The sequence below is a fragment of a genome, unplaced genomic scaffold, assembly GCF_019419815.1.
Source record: "Pyrus x bretschneideri cultivar Hongxiangsu unplaced genomic scaffold, Pyrus_bretschneideri_v1 Contig59, whole genome shotgun sequence".
Classification (NCBI taxonomy): domain Eukaryota; kingdom Viridiplantae; phylum Streptophyta; class Magnoliopsida; order Rosales; family Rosaceae; genus Pyrus; species Pyrus x bretschneideri.
This window is the reverse complement of record NW_025999797.1, coordinates 1,825,047-1,853,034: the sequence shown is the minus strand read 5'-3', so window position 1 is coordinate 1,853,034 and position 27,988 is coordinate 1,825,047. Positions and strand designations below refer to the sequence as shown.

Genomic DNA, 27,988 nt, shown 5'->3' with positions numbered 1-27,988 from the left:
ACCTATTACGAAACAAAAGTTAAAATTTGATAGTGTGAAGTTAATTGTGATGGCAGAACGAACGAGTGGAGTCGGTGTGAATAGTTTGAATTTTCCAGCAAGAAATCAACGGCGCCATATCCCATTTGCGACTTGCAGCGTTCGAAATGAGCACATGCTGTGGAGTGTGGAGACACAATGTCATCACCCAGTTAACGTTTAACAGATTCACCACTCCAAACTCCCATCTCCAAACTCTCGCAACAAATAAAACACCGAGGGAAACACAACTTCCACTTCTCAGACTCTCACCGACGACCATGTCTTGAACACACACACACACTCTCTCTAACATCCCAATGGAATCCCTGCTCCCTCGTCCAATCCCAATCAGATTCATTAGCAACCACCACCACCACTCCCTTCTACTGAGTCATCTCCCCACCACAACTCGACTCAACTCGCCCTCCCCAAAACCCATCTTCTACCACCCCCTCCTCCGCCCTTCTCTCTTCCGCTTCAATGCCCTCCCTCCTCCTCCTGCTCCTCCTCTCCGCAATTCCACCGCTCTCCGATGCACCGCCAGGAATGCGATCATGATCACGATCACGATCACCACCACCCCATAACCACGACCATCGCCACGACCACCATCACCACCACGACTATGGGGAGCTCACCGGAACTCAGAAACAGTTCGTCCGATTCGCCAAGGCCGTGCGATGGACCGACCTCGCCGATTTCCTCAGGGAGCACATGCAATTGTGCTTCTGTTCCGCTGCTCTGCTTCTCGCCGCCGCCGTTTGCCTTATATGATGCCCAAGCTGGCCGTGAAGCCTATGCAGAATGCTTTCATACTCGTTGCATTCCCTCTGGTGGGGGTAAGAACTAAAGAACTTGCATCCTCCTGTTTAATTGATTAAAACCCTAGAATTTGGTCTGCAATTGATTGAATTTGAATTGGATTTAATCGCAGGTCTCCGCGGCACTCGACGCTCCTACTGATTTAAGTGGCGGGAAGGTAAACATTCACGTATTGATGGCTTTAGCAGCATTTGCATCTGTGTTTATGGGGAATGCATTGGAAGGAGGGTTACTTTTGGCCATGTTCAATCTTGCCCATATTGGTAAGCATTTAAATTTCGCTACTTTATGGTGGCAACTTATTGTGTATTGATCATTGTGTGTTGTCAATGCAGCTGAGGAGTATTTCACAAGTCGTTCTATGATTGACGTCAAAGATTTGAAGGAAAATCATCCGGATTTCGCCCTTGTGCTGGATATCAATGACGGACAACTTCCTAATACGTCTGATTTGGCATACAAGCAGGTTCCCGTGCACGACCTACAAATGGGGTCGTACATTTTGGTCGGAGCTGGTGAGGTACGGGAACAAATTTACAACCTTCGTGTTTAATAATATCACTAGTGGAATGATTTGGTAGCATCTTCAATAGGTTTTGTCCTCACTACAGTGATGTATCATTATATCTCACCTAAATGATCCATTAGAATATGGAAGCATTGTAATGGGGGCTGGTATTGGATTAGTCTGTGCCTGTAGATTGTGAAGTTTCCCAAGGTACTGCCACCTTACTATCGAGCACTTGACTGGAGAGATCAAACCGTTGGAGACAAAAGTTGGAGACAGGGTTCCTGGTGGTGCAAGGAACTTGGATGGCAGGATAACAGTGAAAGGTACATTCACAAATATTTTGTTTTCAATTTTTTCAGAATTGGATACATGAAGAACTCGCTTTTCATATTATGTTCTTAATGTAAACGTTAGGAGCTATGCTGAAAGTTACATGAAACACGTTTGTGAATGAGTCTTTTTTGCCCCCACTTTTTAGATATTTTTATAACCCTTAAACTTAGCATACAAATTCACTAGATTCCCAATTTATCTTGGAAATATAATTCTTGCCACAGTCGTTGACGGGATGATCTTGAAAGTTGTCATGGGTGGGTTTCTAGAGTTCTCATGCTAGTAAGATTGTTGTAATGAGCTGTGATTAGGTGCTAAAAGCAATTGTTTATGCAGGCAACAAAAACTTGGAAAGAATCAACTCTTAGTAGGATTTTGCAATTGACTGAAGAAGCACAATTGAATAAACCAAAGCTTCAGAGGTGGCTGGATCAGTTGGTGAGCAATACAGCATGGTGGTTGTAGTTTTATCAGCTGCTATTGCTCTTCTTGGTCCATTCCTATTCAAGTGGCCATTTATTGGAACATCGGGTAATCTTCCCTAAGCGCTTGAAGCACTCTTGCCACCAATGATTTTTACATTAATTTTTTTTTTCAATAGAAAAGAAATAGAACAAAAAGCAGTGGTATTTTAGCTTTACCAGATCCCCACTGATAAACCAGGGAAATGTAAAAAGATTACATACATTGTTTTACTATTATTTTTATGTTAAGTCAGCCAAAATGAATGTTAGACAGGTTTGCAATATCAAAATCTTAAAGAACTACCTTATTTTCCTGCCTCTGAAAGAACTAGCTGAATACCGCTTTACTATATGTATTCAAAATAGAGGGCATGCTCATCGTCCATCAAGCTGATATTTGCTTAATCCTATAGCTTGCAGAGGATCAGTTTATAGAGCGTTGGGCCTCATGGTGGCAGCTTCACCTTGTGCTTTGGCTGTAGCTCCATTGGCACATGCTACTGCAATTAGTTCCTGTGTGAGGAAGGTATGCATTTTAATCGATGCTACAATATGAACTGGTTTGCTTTTCATGCATTTCCATGTTATAATCTTAAATTCTGTGCAGTAATATGGCATGCGCTGTTTGGGTATGACACACCGCCTTTTATGTTTGTTACAGGGGATACTGCTGAAAGGTGGCCATGTGCTAGATGCTCTAGCTTCTTGTCACACTATTGCATTTGATAAAACTGGAACCTTGACAACCGGGGGGTTGGCGTTCAAAGCAATTGAACCAATTTACGGGCATCGGATGAGAAATGGTGTATCAGATTTTTCTTCCTGCTGTGTCCCCAGCTGTGAAAAGAAGGCTCTTGCTGTTGCCACTGCAATGGAGAAGGGTACCACTCACCCTATTGGAAGGTAGTGATTTTGGACAGCAGCCCTATTTATTTGTCTGTTTAACTTACTATCCCTTGCAATTGTAATCTGCAATGCATCCTTTCTGATTCAACATGTACCCACGTACTTTGTTTCCCGCTCAGAAAGGGTAATGAACAATTTTACTTCTCGCTGACAACATTTATTTTAATCTTAATGCCCTCTATCAAGTAATGGGAGATGTTGGAATCAAATATACTAATTAACAGATGACACATGTTGAAGATGATATTATCAATACTTATTGGTCTTTCTATTTTCCTTTCAGAGCTGTGGTCAACCATAGTGAAGGGAAAGACCTTCCTTCTGTTTCTGTTGAGAGTTTTGAGTATTTTCCAGGCAGAGGTCTAATTGCTACTCTCAACGGCATCGAGGTATTTTTTTTTTTCCAACTAGCATAGACCTTTTTCTTTTAAAAATTCCAACTTTAATAATGAAGTCCTTCGCTCATTTTCTTATCCAATTGACCCCATTCCGTTGTGTAATCTATACTTGCTGCCACTTTTTCATGTCTTTAGCTAGTTTTCAAATCATTCCGATATCTATCGATTACATACCTTGTTTCCAGCGGTGCTCTAAGTGCATGGTTATTTTCTTTTCTGATTGCATATCAATACTAATGTAATGAATGTATCATACAGGCATCAATTGTCTTTCACCTAAATTTTTTTTAAGTGTTTTTGGCCAGTAAGAGGTATAATGATTTCCATGGATTTCTGTCTTTTTATAGTTAGGAACTGAAGGGGGTAAACTGTTGAAAACATCTCTTGGTTCAGTAGATTTCATTACCTCACTTTGTAGATCAGAAGATACATCAGAAAAGATCAAGGAAGCTGTGAATGCATCTTCATATGGAACAAAATTTGTTCGTGCAGCTCTTTCAGTCAATGAAAAGGTGAGGTTTCATTTTAAGTGTATGCAAATAAGGGAAACTTTTGGTTTGAAGTGGGTGTGACGACTGAAATTTTGGGGGTTAAAATTATGAGGGTATATTCATTTGGTTTGGAGTTAAAAGAAATGTGGAATAAGTGTACAGTAATTGGGTTTGGTTGAAATTACGAGGGTATGAGATATAACTGAACTGCAGAGTGAATATAAATAGATTAGTTTTCAGCCTAAATGTGCTTAACTAAACTTAATTCTGTTTTAAATGTCTGTAACTAAGCTTATTGCAAAAAGGTGTACTTGCATACTGGTGTTCAAAATTTGCCAACCTACGTACATATTTGGGAGAGTATGTTAACAAGCTCTTCCTGAAATTTTTGTTTATCAATACGAGTACCCATTTTCCTATGGGGTGTTTTTTGTTTAGCCTTTTCTAAATCATGATGAGTCTGTGCAGGTAACATTGATTCATCTAGAGGATAGGCCTCGACCTGGGTCCTCGGATGTCATAGAAGAGTTACAAGATCAAGCAAAGCTCCATGTAATGATGTTGACTGGTGACCATGAGTCAAGGCTTGGAGAGTTGCAAATTCTGTTGGTATCAATGAAGTTTATTGCAGTCTGAAGCCTGAGGATAAGCTCAGTCATGTTAAATATGTCTCAAGGGAAACGGGTGAGTTTATAATCTTTAACTCTAAGAACATGCCATTTGATTAGTGGTCCTTGTATCTCAAAATATAATTGATCTTCTCCCTCCTCTTAAGTATATCTGAGGTTCAGCAGATGCACAATTGATGACTAGTTAACGGTAACAATAAGTAGTGTGTACGCCCTCGTTTAGGTCTTCTATCGAATGTCATAGCATAACGAAAAGTTTGAGGAATTTTTTTACCATTGTACTTTGTTAAATTCATTCCTAAACGTGTTATATTTTAACAATTTGTCTATGCTCCTGCACGTTTGTTAACTATTATTGCTATGAGTACCAAAAAAGGAAAATGCATTTGCATTATGTATTTTCACTGAGAATGTCTTTTCTTCTTGTTTCCCCCGTGTCCATAGCCTTTCCATTCTAATTTCAGTAATGTACAATGCATTATATCAAGTGTTGACTTGATCATGTCTTTGGTGGTGGGCAATTTATCGAATGCATGCCAGTCTTTCCTCACCTGTTTTTCAAAGCTAATATGTTCATCTCAGCACATTCTGGGATTTACTACAGGTGGAGATCTGATAATGGTCGGTGAAGGTATAAACGATACTCCAGCGCTAGCAGCAGCCACTGTAGGGATTGTCCTTGCCCAACGTGCTAGTGCAACTGCCACAGCTGTTGCAGATGTATTGTTGCTGCGAGACAATATATCTTCTGTACCATTCTGTATTGCCAAGTCTCGCCAAACAACTTCCTTGGTACCTGCTAAACATCTATCCCATCGTTTGTTTGTTATTCTGTTACTGACATTATTTTCTGCATGCATATACAGGTGAAGCAGAGTGTAGCCCTTGCTTTATCCTGTATAATTTTGGCTTCTCTTCCATCCATATTAGGATTTCTTCCCCTGGTTAACGGTATGAATTGCTTCGTTTTTTTAAATTCCTGAAACCTTATTGCTACTTTCTTTTTCATGTCTTTTAAAGTACACTGTTGGAAGCAATACTTCCAGTTTCATGATTGCTCGTTTGGTTGACATGTAGGTTCTGTTACACGAAGGTGGTACCCTTCTTGTTTGCCCGTGCTCTAAACCACCCGACGTGGTGCTGGAGGCAGGATTTATGGAATTCGGTAAAAGAACTGAAATCCAGACTTGTATCACTGAGGACCACTTCAATCTGGCACAGACACCATCCAAGCTGCAGCTGAGTAACTTAAAACACTTTTTTTCCCCTTATAGTTCGTTGGTCAAGTTGGTCTACAGCAAAGGGCAACGGCACATGTTATGTATAACAAGAGAAAGGTCTGGTAAGTAAGTATCATTTTGTTAAGAGTCCATCATTTAACCTGTAAAAAGTCTTGATTTCGAGTCCGATATCAGTGTGGGAAGCACCACAGTTTCTTCTGTAAGGCTTCCAATCATGGAGTTTGTATGTTTAATTTTAAACCCTAGAAAGCAATAAAATTGTCCTTTAATTTACAGAAAAATAAACTTGGGCTGGGGGGTGGGTGGGTGGAATTTTACAAAGTCTATATTCGTTACGTAAAGGACTTGGGCGGCGACTGGGAGGAGTCGTATTTGTTGACATGTTTCCCATGTCTTGCTCTCCAAGCAACCTCTTTTAACCAAGTTTGAATGTATTTCCCAACCGTCCATTTTTCAACTTTCCACCTAATTTTACCATGGGCGGTTTCTCCAATTTATTTAGGACAGTTTTTAATTTCATGTGTTAGCTAAAAACGCATGCACCATTTACGTAATATGTCCTCAGTGATTACCCTTTATCGTCGTATCTCATAAGATGAATTACACCTTCCAATCTCATCTCAACTTCGTTATGGCAGTTCATTTTTATAGATTGGAAAAACTCACAAAGGCATTTTAACTTCATCTGACCACCATCATGTGATTCACCAACGTTAAGAATCAAATCTAAAACGTGTCACGTGGAATACTAACCTGAAATTCGTCCTCAATTATTAGATCACCTCAAGGTGGTTGCATTTGTTTGTTTGTTGGGTCGAGATATTTTTCTTACCCAACAGGGGAACGTATTGCTTAACCCTAGATCCCCACCCAACCTCTTCTTTTTATGAAGAGGAACAACAAGACTTTCCTCCCTTTTTTTGTACTATTTTAAGCATGAAATTATATTTACTCAAAGGCCCTTTACAGTTTTCACAAATGTACCAGAAAGCAAAGGCTTTGTGTCACCAGGACTGCATGGGTGGGTTCTCCAAGAAAAACAGCCAGGCTTCAATTCTCCACTCTTTGTTTACCAAGTCAAATTTCAGATTAGGATCATGGTTTCCAACATCAAACCCTCACTTGTTCAAATTGTAATTTATCTCCCATCATCATCCTTAATAATATTATGATTGTGCAGTAAAAACAAACCCAGATAATAAGGAGGACGAAAATTCAGATTGAAATTTCAAGGATCCATTTTTACCCCTTCTTTTTTTTTAATCCTTGGAAGGTGTGCATGTCTTCCGATGAACAAGGCCAAATTTTGCAGTCTCAAACCCTCTCTCTCAGTCTCGCACTGTACACTGACCAAAATTATTATTTTCCCCTACTCAACAAAAACATAGATAAATAAAATAAAAATAAAACCAACGCTTCCGTCCTTCCCTCCCCCTCCATCGATTTTATGGTCAGGCATGCACTGCCTACCACTTCTTCTCTCCAAAAAGCTCATAACTCTTTTGCATTGAGCTCCCTTCGATCATCCAAATTGCCAACTTGTCCGGAATAATCCGCACTTCTCTCGCTCACTCAATTCTGCTAAACCCAATTCGCTTCACCCCAACATTCCTAAACCCCTCATTGCCAGCAGCAGCCTGCTGAAAACAAACCCCGCTCTGCTCCAACCCCGCCATGTAGTTCCTCACCTCCTTCCTTATCATCCCTTGCATCACCGCAAGCAACTCCGCCGGAATATTCTGCACCGCCACCGACGTAGTCGAGACCGCAGCTGGAGCCGGAGCCTGGGTGGACTCGCTCGCAGCCGCAACCTGGTTCGACACCTCCTCCGGGTCGACCCCGGGTAGTGACAGAGACAGCGAAGTCGGAGGATCGTTCTTCTCGCTGTTACTGCTGTTGTTGTTGGAAGACGAAGTCGTTTCTGCCGGAGGCAACACCCCGCCAGTTCTTGCCACGGGCCTGTACACGTGGCAGTCGGACAGAGACATGACTTGCGCGCTGGAGTCGCTCACGTCCGACCCGGACGGGCTACCCGGGCTCATGTAAAGCCCGGTTGAAACGGGCACGCCCGACCCAGCACTAACCGACCGCTTCAGCGGCGGCTGCTCGTGGTCACGGAGAAAATGACCATCGTACCCTCCATTCAAGTCGACGCCGCCGCCGTCTGAGCACTTCCGCTTGAGGGTGGAGTTCCAGTGGTTCTTGATAGCGTTGTCGGTCCGGCCGTTGAGGAGGCGGGCGATGGTGGCCCACTTGTTCCCAAACCGAGCGTGGGCCCGGATGATCATGTCGTCCTCCTCAGGCGTGAAAGCCCGGTGCTCCACCTGCGGTGACAGCTGGTTACACCACCGCAGCCGGCACGATTTCCCTGACCGACCGGGAATGGACTTGCTGATCAGCGACCAGTTCCTGGGGCCGTGCTTCTGCACCAGCTTCTGCAGGGAGTCGTCCTCCTCGGGGCTCCATGGACCCTTGATCCGATCCATATCTTTTCTGCTCACCGCCATCGCAATTAACTCACAGACTCTCTCTCTCCCCCCTAATCTTCTTTTTTTTTTTTTTTTTCGTAAATTTTAATTTCTCTGTAATCCTTCGAAATTTGAAAGTTGAGAGTTCCTGGTATTTTGATTTGGGAGAGGCGAAAAACAAAGTGGGGAGGAGGAGGGAGGGGTTTTTTATACGAGGGAGGGAGGGAGGGGTGAAGGGTGACCGGTTGGGCCGGTGGAGGTTGGATGGTTAAATAGTTGGTATTGACGTGGTAAAGCGGCACCGCTCGTTGGAAGCAATCGGTTAAGAAATGGGGAGTTTTGGGATACAGCTGGTGAAGGACACGCGTCATGTAGAAAGTGCACTGAATTACATAACGTATCGCTCTTGGCCTTTTTTTTTCTTTTCTTTTTTGTTTGCTCTTTTTAATGCCCATTGCTGCAGCAGGAGCGTCCGCTTTACTCTGTCACAGTTGGAGTCTTGGGCGTTCGTTTCCCCTTATTTTTCAATTATTTATTTATTTATTTAATATTTTTGGAAGTTGTAGATAACAATCAGCGGATTTAGGCATTAAGTTAGCTGCGCGTCGTTTATATTCTTCTAGAATTATTTTCACTTGATGGTTAGGAAAACAAAATCTAATATCTCATTTTGTTAAGAGCATCAAGTTTCAATTATAATGCTAACGGCGCATAATAACTAGAACTTCTATTTCCGTTATCAATCATTCATATGTCATATTAGTTATTGTAACGTACCGTTAAAGAACAATGGTTGAGATTGATGATCACGGAAAATTAAATTTATTAAAAATTGAATAAAGGAACATATGCGGAGGGGATAAGGATGGATGGTAGGTCTGATTTGGGTGCGAGACGGGTTTGACTGAGGAAGTCTGCCAGGCTGTAGAGCATTTTCGTGTGGGATTTTTTACGTTTCTTTTTCAAACGTTTAAATAATAAAAAATTTAATTTAAAAAAGGGCAATGCTGAGGGGTGAGGTGGCAGAAGGCGACAAGGAAGGCCGAATCCGGGGGCAATCATTACAAACTATCCCATCAAGTCCAGCCTGTAAACCTGCCACCACCCACCTCCACCGTCCGATTCATCACATCATGATCTCTTCTCCCTCTCCTTCCTTCTTAACGGCCAATCTCATCTTCTGATCTTCCCCTCCCCTCCCCTCAGCCACCGACATACTCTTTCAAAATATAAATATGTACTGGAGGACAGAGTCCTAGGGGGAGCAGGCTCAGGCTCTTTCTCTTCACCTTCCTCTCCCCGTTAAACATGTACTTAATTACCTTAATTGACTTCCAGTTTGTTCTCACTAATTTTTTTAAGTTTAAGTTAACAGCTGCTGTATCGAATCATGACGATAGATTTCATCAAATATAGATTGCGGAGGCAAGGACGACTACTTTATTGTTTTTGTAATTCATTCACTGATCAATTTTTTTTAGTAAAAGCATTGGCGTTTCATGTTAAACAGTTAATTGATAGTAACAAGGGAGTCCGTCCTATTCGAATTCACCCTCAAAATGTTCATGCATAATTGACTTTCGTCATTGGAGTAAAATTAACATATACAAATTGATGGATTAAGGAGAAGATAAATAGTAAGAAGACTCATTCAAAAATATTATGCATTCTCTCTGCCATCTCATAATTTTATTTTTTTATTTTTTTTTAAAGTTTGATATTCATTGATTTATAAAATCAAAACACTTACACATCAGATGATAGGGTGCACAATAGTAGATCTTGATAAAAACCTAACCGAGGATTTTAACCCAGTCTAAGAAAAAAAGAGCGTCTATCATAGTTTGTACAAAATGTTTTATAATATTATCATGGTACTTAACGTTGAATTGTGTGAGAATAATCTGTCATTACATGTTTTTAGCACAATATTTTATGATATTGAAATGAAAATTCATGTTGGCACAAGATATAATCTGTTATTTAGTACGATCGGAAATATTAGGGGCTCTTATGGACTCTCTGCCACCTCAAATTTTTGGCACAATGTTTGTGATGATGGCACAAAAATTAACGTTAACTTGTAAAATAGCAAAGAGTTTATGAAGAGTCAATTTTGAGAGAGTCTTCTTAACATTTCTCTTAGTACGATATGTGCTAGTATACATTTGTCAATTCCAATTTGCTTATATTCGTAATAGTACGAGTGTTGAGTTGCAATGAAAATTTATAATGTTTCAAAATAGAAGAGTTGTTGAGTGTGTAACGTTAAATCTTAATCATTATGTAACTATTGGTAGAATTCTTAAAAACTTTCAGAACATAGAATAATCATCCAACAAATTTTAAGATTGTGATTGTCTGTTAAAAGATAATTTATTTAGAGAAGTGCTATTCACACATTCCTTTTTACTTCTAACACATCCTTGTTAATTTTTGTCCATTGATCTTCTTCGGTTTTTTCGATCTGACGGCCGAAAATTGAAAGGAGTGTATAAGGGGTAAAAATTAATGTGTGGATAGCACCATCTTTATTTATAAAGAATAAAAATAGATATAGAGAAGGAGACAGATCTTTCTCCATATCTATTTCTGTTACTCGTACGTACTACCGACTACCTAACGCATTGTTTCATTTTGTATGGATGTGGGGAGGGTACAGGTGCCTATCTCTATTTATTATTTTTGAAGTTTAAAAATTATTAATAAAAGGTATAAATAGTTGTCTATTAAAATGTGACTGACTCACCTTACATATTGTGGCAAGCAGCTGGTACATATTGCTTAACATTTTGTAGCAAGTAATAATAACATCCAAAGTTTAACATTAGTACTACGATTTAATAATATTTATTTTCACTTGTAGTAACATGTTATAAGTCTGATTTTAACTAAAAATGAATTTGAATCATATTATTGTTAATTTATTATAAACTTTAGGTAATTCTCGTATTTTTAATTATAAATAATATCATTTATTTAAAAAAAAAAAATTAACTACAATCATTTCGTTCAGGGAGTCTAAATCTTATGCAACTTTTTTTTTAAGTAACTATAAGTACTTTGGAAACTTAACGTGCTTTTTCTGATTTGTATATCGTGCTTTTAGAATTGTGCTTCTATTTTCGAAGTTGTTATGGGCTTTGTTTGTTTTCTTTCTGTTCTTTATAATTTTTTAAGTCGCTGGCAACCATTATGTTTGTATTCTTTTCTCGAAATTGGTGTTAACCATCATAGTATCGAACGATTTTTCAGTACATTTGAAAAGAAAAAAAATCATATATTACTATATAATTAGCAGAGTTTTTATTAAGTGTTTCTCTAATTATATAATATGTGATGTTTTGTCGTGTTTCTAGCACACTCAAAAATCTTTATGTCGTATCAACGCAAGATTAACCCACGTATTAGGCTAAATGGACCATGGACTCCCACATCACCTAATATTTAGTGTCCATGTACATAAAACAATTTGTTGAGAATGAACCTCACATTAGAAATTAAAGAACCTTGCATGCGCTAATTTTTTTTTTTTTTTCACCCCGTGTGATTCAATTCGTTCAAGAACCAAGCCACGTCGAAGGTCAACGAGTTTTAAACAAGGCAAGCCTTGAGAACATCATATTTTAGAGATACATATTTGAGATGAAAAAGTCCATTTGCATCTCAAACTACATTTTCAAAAGATGTAAATGTGAGTTATGCTCCATTAGGACAAATGTAAATTTGAGATCTCATTTACTTTTCACTCTTTAAATAGAAGTATCTCCTAAACATCCCCTTTACGGGAAATGATCCCCATTTTTAGGAAAAAAAAATTGAATCGTCTATGTTGTAAATCTCAATTCATAGATCATTCTTGCAAAAGTTAAATTCAATCCGAAACCAGTTTCTCATTCAATTGTCACGATAAAATTTTAATGTTTCTTAACCATAATGTTCGTCAATTTCTTTGAACGCAATTAGATGTCTCACATATTTCCGATTCGGCTAATATGCTGCAAGAATGATCTATGAGGTACAACTTGAAAAATAAAGGTTTGGATCATTAAAGTTTGATGTCGTTTGGACCCCACATGTTTGCCTACTGTCCACATGCAACACTGCATTTGCGAAACTCCTAGCACAAATTATTAGGCTAAGGGCTCACCAACCTGATTATCTAATCAAGTCGATTCAAGTGAATAACGCTGGAGAGTTTACGTCATAGACTTTTGACGATTATTACATGTCAGTTGGGATTGAAGTCAAACATCATGTACCCCATGAAGCTTTCATAAAGCGTCTTCAATTGATAGCTCAGACTTTGGTTATGCGAACCAAACTGCCGATATCTGCCTGAGGCTATGCAATATTGCACATAGCTATACTGGTCTGCCTGAGGCCCACTGCTACCCAACCTCATTCACCGTTACAGTTGGTTACTGGATACGAGCCTAACGTCTCGCATTCACCGTTACAATCGGTTATGATTCGCCATCAATTATTCGCTATTTAGAGCCCTTAACAAGATATCTCTTTATCTTATGTATTGCGGATTGTCACTTTGATGAGACAGTCTTCCCGTCGTTAGGGGGAGATAAGCATGCTAACGTTCTTAGAGAACACCACGAATTGTCGTGGTATGCTCCCACTATGTCTCATTTAGATCCTCCCATTGCCCAGTCTGAAACTGAGGTGCGACAAATTATAGATCTTCAGAGCATTGCTCAAAGTATGCTGAATGCTTTTACTGATCTAACTAAAGTGACAAGATCACATATATTTGTTGCAAATGCACCTGCAAAGATAGACGTACCCCACGTACGTTGTAATCTCGCTTGGGAAGGCCGAATCATCCCCGAAGGTGGGGAGGCCGCACCTTCCACACGGACAAGTACATTGGCGGCTAGCCAATCATCTACTCCAATCCTGAAGCGTGGCAGACCCTTTGGTTCAAAGGATTCACAACCCCGAAAGAGGAAAACGGCACAAACTAGCGACCCTAGTCTGAATCCGACCATCGCTCACTTATCTGTTCCAGCGCATAAGGTTTTTCTAGATTACGGTGATGTCTTAGATGAGACAACCCGACCTCCCATGAATCGCGAGATTTCGGTCCACTACGCAATATTGGATGAAGTTTGGAATCAGAATTAGATGATCGTCAACGATGTATTTGCGTACATAGTAGTTATTGACATCATGCTTAACAATGACATTAAACCACATTCCGTTGATGAATGCCGACATAGAATAGATTGGTCAAACTGTAAACAAGCAATTCAGGTCGAACTTAATTCGCTTGTGAAACGTAAGGTGTTTGGACCTATAGCTGCTACTCCACCACATGTGAAGCCTGTGGGCTACAAGTGGGTTTTCGTGAGGAAGCGTAATGAGAATAATGAAATAGTGCAATACAAAGCACGTCTCATAGCGCAAGGCTTCTCTCAGCACCCTGGGATTGATTACGAGGAGACGTATTCCACCGTAATGGACGTTATAACGTTCCGCTACCTAATCAGTTTGGTAGTTTCCGAAAAATTGAATATGCAGCTTATGGACGTGGTAACCGCGTATCTTTATGTGGATCTAGATGTGGAAATCTACATGAAAGTTCCAAAATGACTTCCATTGACTGGTTCAAATAGTTATAGACCACGGAATACTATCTCTATTAGATTGAGGAAATCATTCTACCGATTGAAACAATCCGAGCGGATGTGGTATAACCGTATGAGTGAATATTTGACAAGTCAGGGTTATGTGAACAATGAATTATGCCCATATGTGTTCATAAAGAAGTCACATTCTGAATTTACGATCGTTGCAATTTATGTCGACTACATGAACTTCATCGGAATTCCTGCAGAGCTTGAGGAAATTGTCGTTCACTTGAAATTGGAATTTGAGATGAAAAGACTTAGGAAAACTCAATATTGTCTCGGCTTGGAGATCGAGCATTGTTCGGATGGAATCCTAGTACATCAATCGAACTACACCTAAAAGGTGTTTCGACGTTTTAATAAGGATAAAGCGAAGCCTTCGAGTACTCATATGGTCTTTCAGACTTTAGATGTTATACGAGATCCTTTCTATCCCAAGGAGGATAAGGAAAAGATTTTGGTGCCTGAAGTTCCATACCTAAGTGCAATTGGGGCTTTATTATACTTGGCTCAATGCACTAGACTCAACATCTCTTTTGCTGTTAATCTTTTGGCTAGATACAGCAATGCGCCCACACACAGACACTGAAATGGTGTTAAAGACATTTTCTGCTACCTCAAGGCTACGACGGATTTGGGTTTGTTCTAAACCTACGAATCCTTAAGATAAGTCGCTACCCCTTCAGTTCTTGGGTTGATTCCCACCTTGTTGGTTACGCAGATGCTGATATCTATCTTACCCACGTAAGGCACGTTCTCAAATGGGTTATGTCTTTACCATTGGGGACACCATTATATCTTGGAGGTTTACCAAGCAAATGCTCTTTGAACCATGCTAAGATCCTCGTTCTGCATGAAGCATCACGTAAGTGTTTTTGGTTGAGAGCAGTCATGGAATATATTTGAAGCACTAGTGGTCTTACTTCTGTCATTAACCTTACTACGACGATCTTTGAAGACAATGCAGCATGTATCGAGCAGTTAAAGAAGGGATACATCAAGGGAGACAACACCAAGCACATAACGTTGAAGTTCTTTTATTCTTATCAGCAACAATAGCATCAGAACATTGAAATCAAGCAAATCCGTTCCGAGGAAAATCCTGGCCAATCTCTTTACCAAGTCATTGACCAAATTTACTTTTCAAAAGCTCGTCCAATGAATCGGTATGCGTAAATTATCTAAGTTGAATTGCTTACAATTCTCTTATTTGGAAGTTATGTCTAACTCAAGGGAAGTATCTTGAATCTTAATGTACTATTTTTCCTATGATTATGAGCATTTTTCCCACTGTGTTTTTGCTACCTAACAAGGTTTTGATGAGGCACCCATCCTGGGATGATTAAACTCTGTTGAGTTCACTACTTTCGTCTTGTTTGACATTTGTTTTAGACATTATGCATACTTCTCACTTTTCTCCTTAGTCTATGGGTTTTCACTTGTCTTATGTTTTACCATAGCGAGGTTTTGTGAGTTTTACTACCAATGCATACTTTCTTTAAATTTGAGACTCACATTCGACCTGTTGTGCCGCTAAATTCATCAACTGTTCTACCTTATCTGCTGAAGATCTGATACAATGTTTTGTTTGAGTATTTACACACTCAAGATGGAATGTTGCAATCATATTTAGAATAAGAATGTGATTGTGTAAATCCTAATGTATCTAGGGATATCTTTGAATATTCTCTTTAGTAGTTAATATCTTATTAGAGTTGTAATCCTAAAAGGGTAAGGATTTAACATATCCTATTACTATAAATAAAGGTATAATGGGCTGATACAACACACACCTCACAATTAAATCTCTCTTTTCTCTCTCTTATTGTCGACGGCCTCCCCCTCTCTATTCCCTTAGAATAGCTCAGTTACATAGGTCTACAACAATTATAACCTTAGTAATAAAGATATTGAGCGACTCTGAGGTATACAACCGCTTTTCTAAATAAAGGATTGGGTGAACCAAGGGATTAAAAGAGTTCCCCTATTAGATATTGGAGAAATTTTTCAGTGTGTCGAAATACGATCTGGTATACCAAGTGTCATAATATAATTGGTTAAATTTTCTTTTTCTTTTTTCAAATTTCCAACCAATTATATTATTACACTTTGCGTAACATGTCGTATGCCCGACACACTGAAAAATCTCACCTAGATATTAAGAGAGCAATTGTTGACGAGGAGACTGATCAACTTGAGCCATTTTCCTTAGGTTGGGTGCTAGATGGTTGAATTTTATTTTTAATAATTTAAATATGGAATCCAACTATCAACTGTCACATCACATAGTTTATAAATATAGTATAAAAATGGGGTGTACTATCCACACACCTCATTTTACTTCTCACACACCCCTTAATAATTTATGTTCGTTCATCTTCTTTAATTCATCCGATCCAACAGAAGAAAATTAAAAAGATGTGTGAGAAGTAAAATGAGATCTGTGATATCACACCCTTATAAAAAAAAAAATATAATCTATCTAGCATCTTCCCATCTTAAAACTCAAATGGGATTTTTTTGATATAGGTCTAAAGTAACTAAAAATTGGACCTATTTCAAAATTCAAAAGTCACTAAAAATTGGATCTATTTCAAAAGGTGGTCTATAAAATTGGACCTATTTCAAATTTTCCTAACTCAAATACATAAATACACCATTTTTTAGAACTCAAATATGAAAACATAAGTATAAAATTTGAGTCTCCACATCGAAATCGGATTGAGAATCTGCGAGTTGGTTGTTTAATTATCACTAAACACGAAGATTGTCACATCCTAGCTCGGGCGGGACCACTTCCCGAGATCGACTCTGCCGTAGCACGAAATTGTCTGTTTTGGGCCCCTAGCACACCCTCACGGTTTTGTTTCTGGGAACTCACACGAGAACTTCCCAATGGGTCACCCATCCTGGGATTGCTCTAGCCCCCTTCTCGCTTAACTTCGGAGTTTCTACGGAACCCAAAGCCAGTTAGCTCCCAAAAGGCCTCGTGCTAGGTAGGGATGAGAATATACATATAAGGATCACTCCCCTGGGCGATGAGGGATCTTACAATCCACCCCCCTAAGGGTCCGATGTCTTTGTCGGCACACACGCGATCAAAGTTAGGCTCTGATACCAATTTGTCACATCCCGGCCCTTGCGGGACCACTTCTCGGGCCCGACTCCATTGTAGCACGATATTGTTTGCTTTGGGCCCCCTAGCACACCCTCACAGTTTTGTTTCTGGGAACTCACACGAGAACTTCCCAATGGGTCACCCATCCTGGGATTGCTCTAGCCCTCTTCTCGCTTAACTTCGGAGTTCCTACGGAACCCGAAGCCAGTGAGCTCCTAAAAGGCCTCGTGCTAGGTAGGGATGGGAATATACATATAAGGATCACTCCCCTGGGCGATGTGGGATCTTACAAAGATAGTATTTTCTTGACCCATCTAGCTAGTTTTACAAGGCTGGATCGTAAGGATCTGTGATCATATATATATTTTTAACTTTTTTGTTTTGGGCTGCGAAAAATTTCGAAAGACGAGGTCAAGCAGTTTCTGATAAGAGCAATACAAGTAAAATTAACATTTTAGATCAAATTTATCATTTATTTAGTGTGTCATTAATGAAAAATTAAAACGTTAATAATATTTTAGCAATTATTCGATCATAAATAATAAAGTCGTAAAATTTGTAAAATATAGTTCAAATAAAATCATCTCTCTAGCATAATCCACGTAAAATTTTTGTTGTTGATCTTGTCCATAACAAAATGCCAAATTGTGGTAGCTAAATGGTTACGTGTTTAACTACCAGAAAGATCAAATTTAAATAATTAAGGAACGACAACATATATCATTAACGACTCAACTTTGCAATTTGCATCAGAGCTACCAAATCACTCAAATGACAAATTTTTATTAAGACGTTTTTGAACTTTAATCCTTGAAAAAGATTAAAATTTAATAAAAACTTAGTGTTTAATTGGATATTGATTTTAGAATTCTAATGTGTACTTAATTCAAATTTATATTATATTTTTTGTTTTAATATTTAATAGATATCTTATTTAATGTCATTACATTAAAAAGAAAATTATTTATTATTATACACATTTTAATTCATTATATTTATTTTTCTTCTGATAATTAGTGTACCTAAATATATTATAATAAACTAGTGTACCGAAATATCCGTACCTAAACATATTATACTAACCTAGTGTACCGAAATGTTCGTACCTAAATATATTATAATGAATTAGTGGCACATAAGAAAACATGCAAAAATATGTGTACTGAATAATCTTTGTGAAAATATTTTCTTATATAAGATACTTATTATAATGAGAATTAAAATTTATAATATTTTCATAAAATTTAATTTATGAACACCATAAAATTATAAATAAAAAAGAGAGACATTTAATATGTTGATATTAAATAGAGTTTAGGGATTAAAATCAATTTTTAATCTTGTATAAGACATTTTTCGAAACTTCATTTTATTTAATCAATCCCATCTTTGTTGTTTATGACACAATAATTTAGTCTTGTACTATTTTTAATATAATAAAATATTACAAATTACAAATTCTTACGCTATCAGCTCCAATTCCATCTAACAATTTGTTAATCCTTGGCAAATATGACTTTTGGATTAAAACCATGAGTAAGATCAAAATCTAATTTTAGTCCCTTGATACATTAATAACCTCATTTATTAATTATATTTTTTATTTTTTAATCATTTCTCTTTTTCTTCCTAATTTTTAATGTATTAATTGTATTTCATTTTCATTTTCATTTCATTTATCCTAATATATTTTAGTATAAACATTTAGATAAACTAATTTTGGTTATACAATATATTTCGATGTACTTTGTCTTATTCATTTAGGTACATTAAATTCATTATAATAGATTTTGGTACACACATTTAGGTATAATACATTTTCGTACTAACATTCGGTGCATACATTTTGGTATACACATTTAGGTACATTAATTTAATATAATATATTTCAGTGCATATATTTTGGTACTAACATTTAGGTACATTAATTGAGCCTTTCAAGTTTGAAGAATGTTAAATAAAATTAATAAATTAAAAAAACTCTTTTTTGGTCAAAAAATAAATTAAAATTTGTATATTAATAAATTTAAATATTTAATGGGAGACGTTAAATAAATGCACATTAATTATTTTGAATTAAGGACACATCAAGGGATTATAATCAATATGTAATCTAACACTAGGTTTATTTTTAATTTCAATCTTCTTGAATGATTAAAGTTAAAAAACCCCAACAACAAATAATAACTAACATGATATAGAACAACAAATAATAAGGATTTTACTTTCTAGATAGGACAAGTCTAAACATGATTCACAATCACGCCAATCCAATGTACATGTATGTTGAGAATAAGATCATCAATTTTCACCTGAAGAGACAGATCAACGACAAACAAAAATGTCGAATAATGTAACAATTTTGTTGCGGTATCCTGCATAAAGTTCCAGGATATATTTTCTCCCTTGTAGGCAGAAGTTATGGTAGCAAGGGTTTGTTCAGTTTGGGCGGACTCGAGGGGTTTCAAAAATTTCTTATTGGAATGAGACTTTCTTCAAATTGCAACGGCTCTTTGTGATACCTTCACTAACATGTCAACATCAATTGGGCAATTACTAGAAGACATGAAAAGCATTCTCGGCGCACTCACTGAAGACTTATGCACCCATGTCTGTTGCCAAACTAACACAGTTGCTCATAGACTTGCTAGGTTTGGTTTAAATATTGGAAATAGTGTGAGTGGTTTGCTCAACCTCCTAGCTTGATCATTGACCTCCTTGTTGAGGATAATATGTAAGGTCTTTGGTTGAGACTTCATTTGGTCTTTTCCTAAATGAATACAACACTATCGTTTACCAAAAAAAAAAAAAAAAAAGGTGCGTCATAATCTCACCGGAACCAAGACTCCTATGTCAAAGTGAAAAGCATAAATCTACCCTAGTACTTTCAGCCGTTCTAACAACTGTCGGTATGGCAAATATGAGAATAAAAGGCAGAAGAAAGAAAAAAAAAAAAAAAAAAGCGCCATAAACATGGAATCCATGCGGAAAGCCCTCTCTCCTGAATTATTATCCCCATCTTCGGGTCACGTGGAAAACGAGCTTAATTGGGAAAGTAGACGCCCTGTGTTAAACGGACAAATATGACAGTTGTTATGACAACATAGATGACACACATGTTCTTCTGTTTCCGGTGCCACGTGTGCGCCCGAAATTGATTGTTTGAGCTCCGACAAGTCTCCGTCCTATGCATCGTAGAACTGAATTTCTCCCCTCCACGTCCTCAAGTTGTTGAACCTCACGAGTAAGGATTTTAGTCGAATTCTTTTTACGAGGATTTCGGAAAAGTTTAAATTATATCCGTTTATCGTATATTATATGATCAGTAATTATTGTAAATTCTTTTATTTAAAATTGAATATAAACAGTCTGATAAAAACGGATGTGATTGAATAATTCTCGAGATCCTCACAAATAGGATCCGACGAGGATCCTTACTCAAACCTAACCCCACGGCACCACCCCGCCTCCTCCCTTTTTTTGATGACGTGGCACCATCATAACCCAAATATTTCATCCAATTCATAAATAAATGACATATTTGTCGATTTACCTCCTGAAGTTGTATAAAATTGCTAATTTTTCTATGAACTCTAATTTTATCTGATTACTCTCTTGAACTTTTATAATTAGATAATTTCCCACTTAAATTTTAATTTTAGCCGATTATTCTCTTGAACTTTCACAAATAGCCAATTTCCTCCCAGAGTTAGATTTTAAATTTTTCATCCAATTTTCCATTACGGAAACAACACATGGCAACTGTATAAGGGCAAAAATGATGAAAAATTGAATGAAAGTTTTTAAAATTTAACGCTAGGGAGGAATTGGCTATTTATAAAAGTTCATGAGGTAATCGGCTAAAATTAAAGTTCAAGGGAAAATTGGCTAATTAAAAAAGTTCAAAGGGGTAATCGGCTAAAATTAAAGTATAGGAGGGAATTGGTAGTTGCATACAAGTTCAAGAGGCAAATCAATAAATATCCCTAAATAAATTACACTTTTATTTTTATTTTTAAAGATGACGTTCAAATGCTATTTTTTCGCTTGTAATTGTATGTAAGAAATCTAGGTTCAAATCTCGTCCATGAAGAGTTTGATATCAATTAATTATCCCCTCTCTTAATGTAAAAATAATTGTTATGTAAGAAAAACGAGAAGAGGATATTGAACTAAAAGATCATAATAGCTGGCTAAGTGAATAGTTATTTTCATCATTTGTCAACTATAACTATTTAACCACAACAAATGGCCCAGTGATAAAGAGTGCGAACTGCGGCTCCCAAATAAATAAAAAAATGTGGGACGTCTTGGGTTTGATGCTTTGAGTTGGCCACGGGCATGATGAATTCCTCATAGCCTCTTTGGGCCCAGAAAGAGTGGATAACCGTGGTTTGTCACTAGTTGTCCCCTTTTTTTAGAAAAAAAAATCATCTATAACTATTTGGTTTATATTATTGATAATGACGCTATGTAGTATACATATTTGCCAGTATCATGTTATTATGTTTGCAACTATATCATCCAAAAAATTCTAATCTAAGAGCATTAATAGTGAAGAGACTCATATTTAAAATGAGAAATTATTATTGGCTTTTTAAAAATTTTCATTTTGCAATCCTCACAATTACGTTTTTTCTTAAATATAAAGTTTGCTGTGCAAAAAGAATATTTTTGAAAACCAATAACAATTTCCAATTAAAATATATAAAGCTTTCCTCCACAATTACGAGAGAGACAAATGTAGGTTTTTTTCAAGATAAGGTTATACTTTTTTTTCTTTCTCTTGGAGATAAAAATCAGCATGTAAATGTACATAAATATTACATCTTTTGGCCAAGAGGGTTTTTTTATACATTTAAAATTGGTTATTTCAAAGTTAACATTCGAACCAATATGATAGATAATGCGTAGTCACATTCGACTCAATATTATAAGCTCAAAGATATCAGATATGTGTTGGGTGTCCGTTTCCGTTGAGGATAAGAAGGGATAGAAGGGAGGCCGCGTCATGAGTGGTTGCAATGCCAGCTGTCACGCATTTTGGGCGGCGAGGTTATCGAGAAAGACAGCATCTCTTTTGGGTTAGGGTTGGATGTTTGGTGTTTCGCTTTTTGAATGCATTTTTGTTTATCATTATTTAATGTGATGTATACTTATTATTTTATTTATCATCGTTAGATAAATTTGAATTTTGAGATTTGTGTTTATTCACTATACGAATCTCGAAATTCAAACTTATTTAACGGTGATAAATAAGATGATGAGCATACACCACACTAAATGATGGTGAGAAAAAAAAAAATACTTCATTCGTTTTTTAGGTTGCTTTGGGATTTGGGTGAAGTGGAAGACTGGAAATGGAGAGATGCACACGCATCTATGATTCCTGACTTTTGAAACAAGACCGTATGCATCCATCGTACACAAACTTTACTTGTCCCTTCGTACATGCATGTACTTGAGTGTTGTAATGCCAACGGTGTCGTTTTCGCAACGTTGTTGTATGGCGCTTGCAGTAAAGGGGATGGGAGGTTTTGGATGGGTTGCAAGGGACTTCGCTTGGATTTTAAAGGCAGCAGGTGGTATCGGCAAGTACCCCGTATGTGTCCAGCTTGGTGGCGGAGGCAGAGGCAGTTAGAGCCGCGGTAGGGGTGTGCGTAGAACATGGCTTCTTGGACGTTCATATAGAGTTTGATCTAAAAATCTTATTGCGATGATAAATGGTAATTTGCAGAGTGAGGTAACGATAGAAGGCATTTTTTCGATATTCGAATTCTGCAGTAACAATTGAGAGGTCTGTTGAGTTTTGTTATGTTTCTTGTGACTGTAATAAGGCAGCCCACTTAGTAGCGTCATTTGTGTCTAAGGAAGGTGGCTTTCATAATAGGTTTGAGTTTGAGCCAGAGTAATTATTCAATACTCTGGCTGCTTATGTAAATGTTTCTATTCTTATTTAATGAAATTTTTATCGTTAAAAAAAAATTGAAATTAGTTATCAAATGAGTTTTCAATTTTTCGAAAGAACTAAAAACTAAAAATTGAAAATAAAATAGTTATCAAACAGCCCTTTAACAATTTAGTGTATCACAATATTTCAGTTTTATATGTTAATTTTTTTTTAAACAAACAATATTATCTACACTAGAAGGTGGGGCAGTAGCTTAAGTCTCATAATAGTTTAGTAATAATGTGGTTCAAATTCGCCTTGACGAGAATGGAACTCAAAACCTTTCACTTACAAGTGAAAAAAATAATTATTAAATCGTAGTACTAAGTAGCTATATGTTAAAACTTTTAAATTAGTAAGATATAATCATTTTGCATTATATAATCGTCTTATCGCATATGTAGTCCTTTTTTACTCTTTTCGGTTAGTAAAATAATAGTATAAATTTATAATATGTTTGTTCTTTTTTCTCGTTCTTTGGCTTTTTAACACTATATATGGAAAATCCCTTGATGTCATTTATTTTAACTTCTGTGTAGCATTTTTTTTTCTCGATACAAGAAAGAGGGAGGGGAGGCTACCTCATCTTAAGGGCAGAATATACCACAAGCCTTTTGGAGTATTTATAGAGAAAATCTTAACTCTTTTGATTTTTATAAATCACCTACCAAAATGGTTGTTGACAACAAACTCGAACCTAGGCCTTATCTAGTGATGATAACCAGTCCCAACTAACTCAACTAACCTTGGTTACCAGCATTTTTCATTCATTCGGATGCTTGTTGACAATACTTGTTTTTCTCAATATTTGGCATTTGATGAATGGTAGGTTACAAATTAACATCATACTCGAATCTCCGTACAAAATACTGTTCAAAGTATAGAATTTTTTGGAATATCTCTAGCATTATTCTTCTTTGATTATATTAGGTGAGATGAGATAGGATGAGTTTTAAGGTTATACATACTCCATAAGATTTATATATGCTTATAACTGTATGAACTAAAAAGTTTTGTCCAACAAAATAGAACATCAAAAGTTATGTGGTACGGATTTGGATTCTCTCCTGAGCAGAGGCTCCGAATCCTCCTGAACCAATAACACGGGTCGTTGGATTTTAATCCAATAGCTATAATTATTATAACTTTTAGAGGGACCCCTTGTTTGTAGCTGTTGGATGAAAATTCAACGGCCCGTGTTATTGGGTCAGGAGGATTCGAACCCCCTGCTCAAGAGAGGATCCAAATCCATGTGGTACAATATACTTTTGGTTAGTTTATCATCCAAAGATGTGTGAATATATAATGAATAACTTTTTATATTTATCTTTTTACCACTTCAACTAATATTGTTCATTCCTACGTGAGGCATACATTTTAATAATATTCATCTTAACCTATAATAAGACTGTTATAAGTCTTAAGTTTGACTTGCGTAAATAACAGATTCAATATCAAATTGATAATATATGACAAACATTGTGTGTGGCTTAGCAAGTTCCCTTATTCACTAATATTAATATACCCGAATATTCTAAACTGCCATCTCCAAAATAATTGACTACCACCAAAAACAAGGACATCCCTGATATAATTGACTGCTTAACCAATTACTGGTTTCTCTATCTCTATAATTTTTGCCCGGCCTATTTCACAGAAAAATGTTCATGCATATATATAGAGAGAGGTCACCATCTTTATGCTCTCCTTTTGTTTTTATACAAATATATACAATTGACAAGTGCTTCTAATAATTCTGGTTCATTAATTATCGTAGTAGGCCATGCAGAAAAAATAAACTGCAATTGTTTTCATGTGAAACAGAAACTTGTTTTTGTTGTTTCTCTCAAAAATAGTTTGAACCTTTCATGCGTTATTCAACGGCAATCAAATTTTTATACATATCGCTTATCTAATTAGTTAAATAATCGTGAGCCACACATTCCTTCAACCGTCGAAGGAGACTTGAGGTGGGCTAACATTATGGTCAATTCCATACTATCTTTGTCGTAAACACGTACCCTTACAAGTGCTTATAATTGACAAAAGTGGAAAAGAAAACTATGCAAAATTTAAGTGCTTTTTGAAGAGGTATATGTATTTGTTCAAATACTAGGTTAAAATGCGTTCGCTACTCATAAGCATTTGTAAAATTTGTTGTCAAACACTACTAAAACAATTTTGGTTATCTAACAACAGTTTCAGTTTGTTTAAAAGCATTTTCAAAACATGGCATCGAGAACTAAACGCAAACATGAGAATTATTCGTAATGTGCTTCAAATAACAGGTGTAATCCAAATGGGATTATCATATTAATTAATATTGCTTTTCATGGATATAATGAACTATAAAAAGTAGTTACATATGACAAAGATGGTCAAACGCATTCAAGCATGAAAGGAAAATATATGTAAGATATTCATCTGATCATGCAAACAGATGGCACAATATTAATTGATTAATTGGACTACTCCCGTTGAAAATTGCCTCCACTTAATGTATATATATCCATGATAAAGTAGTCGAACGACCTTTTTCAATTATTTCTAGTGTTTGCCAAACCATATTATTTCTTTATATTAATTAAGCTTGGCCTAACCGTATTTCGAATAAATAAAAATTCATGTGCATCTTCCTGAAAACTATTCGATAGTAGCACTACTTGTCATAATATATACAGATTTGTTAAAAGGATTAGTTTAAGTAGTTAGGCTGTAGATTCAATTATCTTCAAAGATTTTGGAACATAATTCGATATATTTTGAGCATAGGAGAGTGACCCTACCTTGTGAGGATGATTGAACCTTTGCTCCACTCTTGCAAAAGCTAATTGTACTGATGATTGAGGCTAGATAGAAGCTACTTATGAATTATGATCATCACCCATATACTCTAAGGATAGAATTTTACAGTTGTATGGCATTTTGTATGACATTGAGAAATAATGATAATATATTCTATAATTTAATAGGAAAGAAGATTTACGAGTGGGTTTGTCATTAAGTCTCCATGCTTTTCACATACTAATTAACTAAATTACTATATAGTTGAAGGTTACAACTGATTAATTACTGAAAGCACACCAAGTTGAAGCTTATGATTGACGAAAGATATGCGGATTACTTTTCTATTTAATATAATCATCTTCTTCCTTTTATTCTCCTTTATTATTTGCAACTCAAAACTTAGTGGCCTTCCCTTCCTAGTTCCTACCACAACCAAAGCAATTAGACACATTGATGGAATCTAAGCAACATTGCTTCCCCTTAATTTATGGCATATTTAATTTATTCTTTAGTATTGTGCTTCTTCATGAAGTATTGTACGTTAAATAAGACTATTCAAATTAAGTTTTAGTATATATAGGAAACGTTATTCACACCTCAAAGGATGTCATTTGTTTATGCAAGCGATACGACTGATCGCTATAGTAACATACGATTCTTCTAAACGACTTGTAGGGTCTACTAAAGGTATATACCTTAGTTAATTTAGAGGGAGGTGAGTACGTATATTATAGAAAAAAATACCTGAAAAAGATTATTATGTTAAAGAAGGTGCTATACGAGAGAATTTAGAGGCCCCTAATCACCCAATGATTTCTGGTATTTGTCAAATGCATCGATCCCTATGTGTCACCTTTTCTTGGGGCCTCTGGTTAGGTTGGAGGTCAGTGTATTTAGACAGCCTCCTGCAAGCTCAATGGCCGGCCGGTTACCCTTACCCACATCAAACTAAGCATCTGAAAATAATACAAATATATATCCATCGATCGAATGCAATTATTGCAGTTGAGAAACACACAAAAATACTTCCAGAATATAAGTCGTTTAAGTGTGGCCTATCTTTTGGAAGCAGACCGTACCCTAATTCCACTCGTGTTTACAGTTAGAGTCAATATGGCAAAACGAAATGTTTTCCGGCTCCAACCGTTCACATTGCAATTTCTACGTACCCATCTGGACCACTCCAATGACGTTAAATTATGTTATCAAACTATTAATCTGAATCACGTTTATATACATAAAGTTGGTTTTGGATTTTTAGCTTTAATTTGTAGTGCCTGTCTATGTATCCATGTATCCATAAAAGCGACTAAACACCTTTTAATTTCACACACGTACGGATTACTGACAACATACGGTTTAATTAAAGTCGTACTCGTATCACTTGAGGAAAAACTGAAGAAGTGGAAATTAAGAAGTTAGTTCAACGTCAAGTTTTTTCCTTCCTTTCTGCTTTTCACTGGTGATCTGAACTTAGTTGGAAACCAATTAGTGCTAAACACTATTAACAAGTAAAGACAAGAGCCGCCTAACAGCACCAAAACTTATTGGTAATGAATTTTTAATGTAAGTTATTGGACGGTTTTGTAGGGACCTGCGTGGAAATTTAAAAAAAGAAAGAGAATTCTTCACTAACCTCAACTTGTGATTCTTTGTTGTGTTTGGAATGTATGTAGGGTCTGAATGTCTGTGATGTTCTTCCTTGTTCGTTTGTGGCTGCTTGCTGGGCTTTCCTTTTAATTTTTATTAGGGTTTTCGTTTTTCTTTGTCTCTTGATTACGACTTCTAACTGCTTATTTACTTCATATTTTTCTCTCTGTAGTTCCAATTTGCATTTTTAAATGATGCTACAGTATTGCTTTATTATTCTGTCTTAATTTTCTTTGCTTTTTTTTTTTTGTTAAGAAAATCAGAAGCTACATAATGCTCGATGGTTTAATGAAAACAAAACTTTATGTAAAGTAATAAAAAGTTGAGATTTTGATCACAAACCGCATTGGCTGAAAGCTCTTCCTTACTCTGATGGTAGATCACTAGACGGAGAAAATTTTCATTGTGACCTGAATACGGAAGGCACACCACGTGTTTTTATATAAGTGGTAGAAAATTTTATTTTTTAAGTTATTAACTTTTTAACACATGTATCCCACCATTTGTATGGTAGCACGTGGTATACCCGTTTACAGATCACGTTGAAAAATTTC

The 27,988-nt window shown here is 36.6% G+C and overlaps 1 protein-coding gene and 1 pseudogene across 1 annotated transcript; one reads left to right on the top strand and one right to left on the bottom strand.

Moving 5' to 3' along the window:
* Positions 1 to 52: 52 nt before the first annotated feature.
* LOC103961603 lies at positions 53 to 6,014 on the top strand (annotated as a pseudogene).
* A 1,244-nt stretch (positions 6,015 to 7,258) lies between these two features.
* LOC103961604 (transcription factor MYB73) lies at positions 7,259 to 8,540 on the bottom strand. Its single transcript, XM_048571379.1, has 2 exons — positions 8,401 to 8,540; positions 7,259 to 8,363 (listed from the first exon to the last, which is right to left on the bottom strand). The coding sequence occupies exon 2, from the start codon at positions 8,321 to 8,323 to the stop codon at positions 7,385 to 7,387; it is 939 nt and encodes a 312-aa protein (XP_048427336.1). The 5' UTR covers positions 8,324 to 8,363; positions 8,401 to 8,540; the 3' UTR covers positions 7,259 to 7,384.
* Between the last annotated feature and the right edge of the window lie 19,448 nt (positions 8,541 to 27,988).

What these genes read in the sequence shown, in the direction of transcription:
- LOC103961604 (XM_048571379.1), bottom strand. Translation starts at nt 8,323, where the DNA reads ATGGCGGTGAGCAGAAAAGATATGGATCGGATCAAGGGTCCATGGAGC.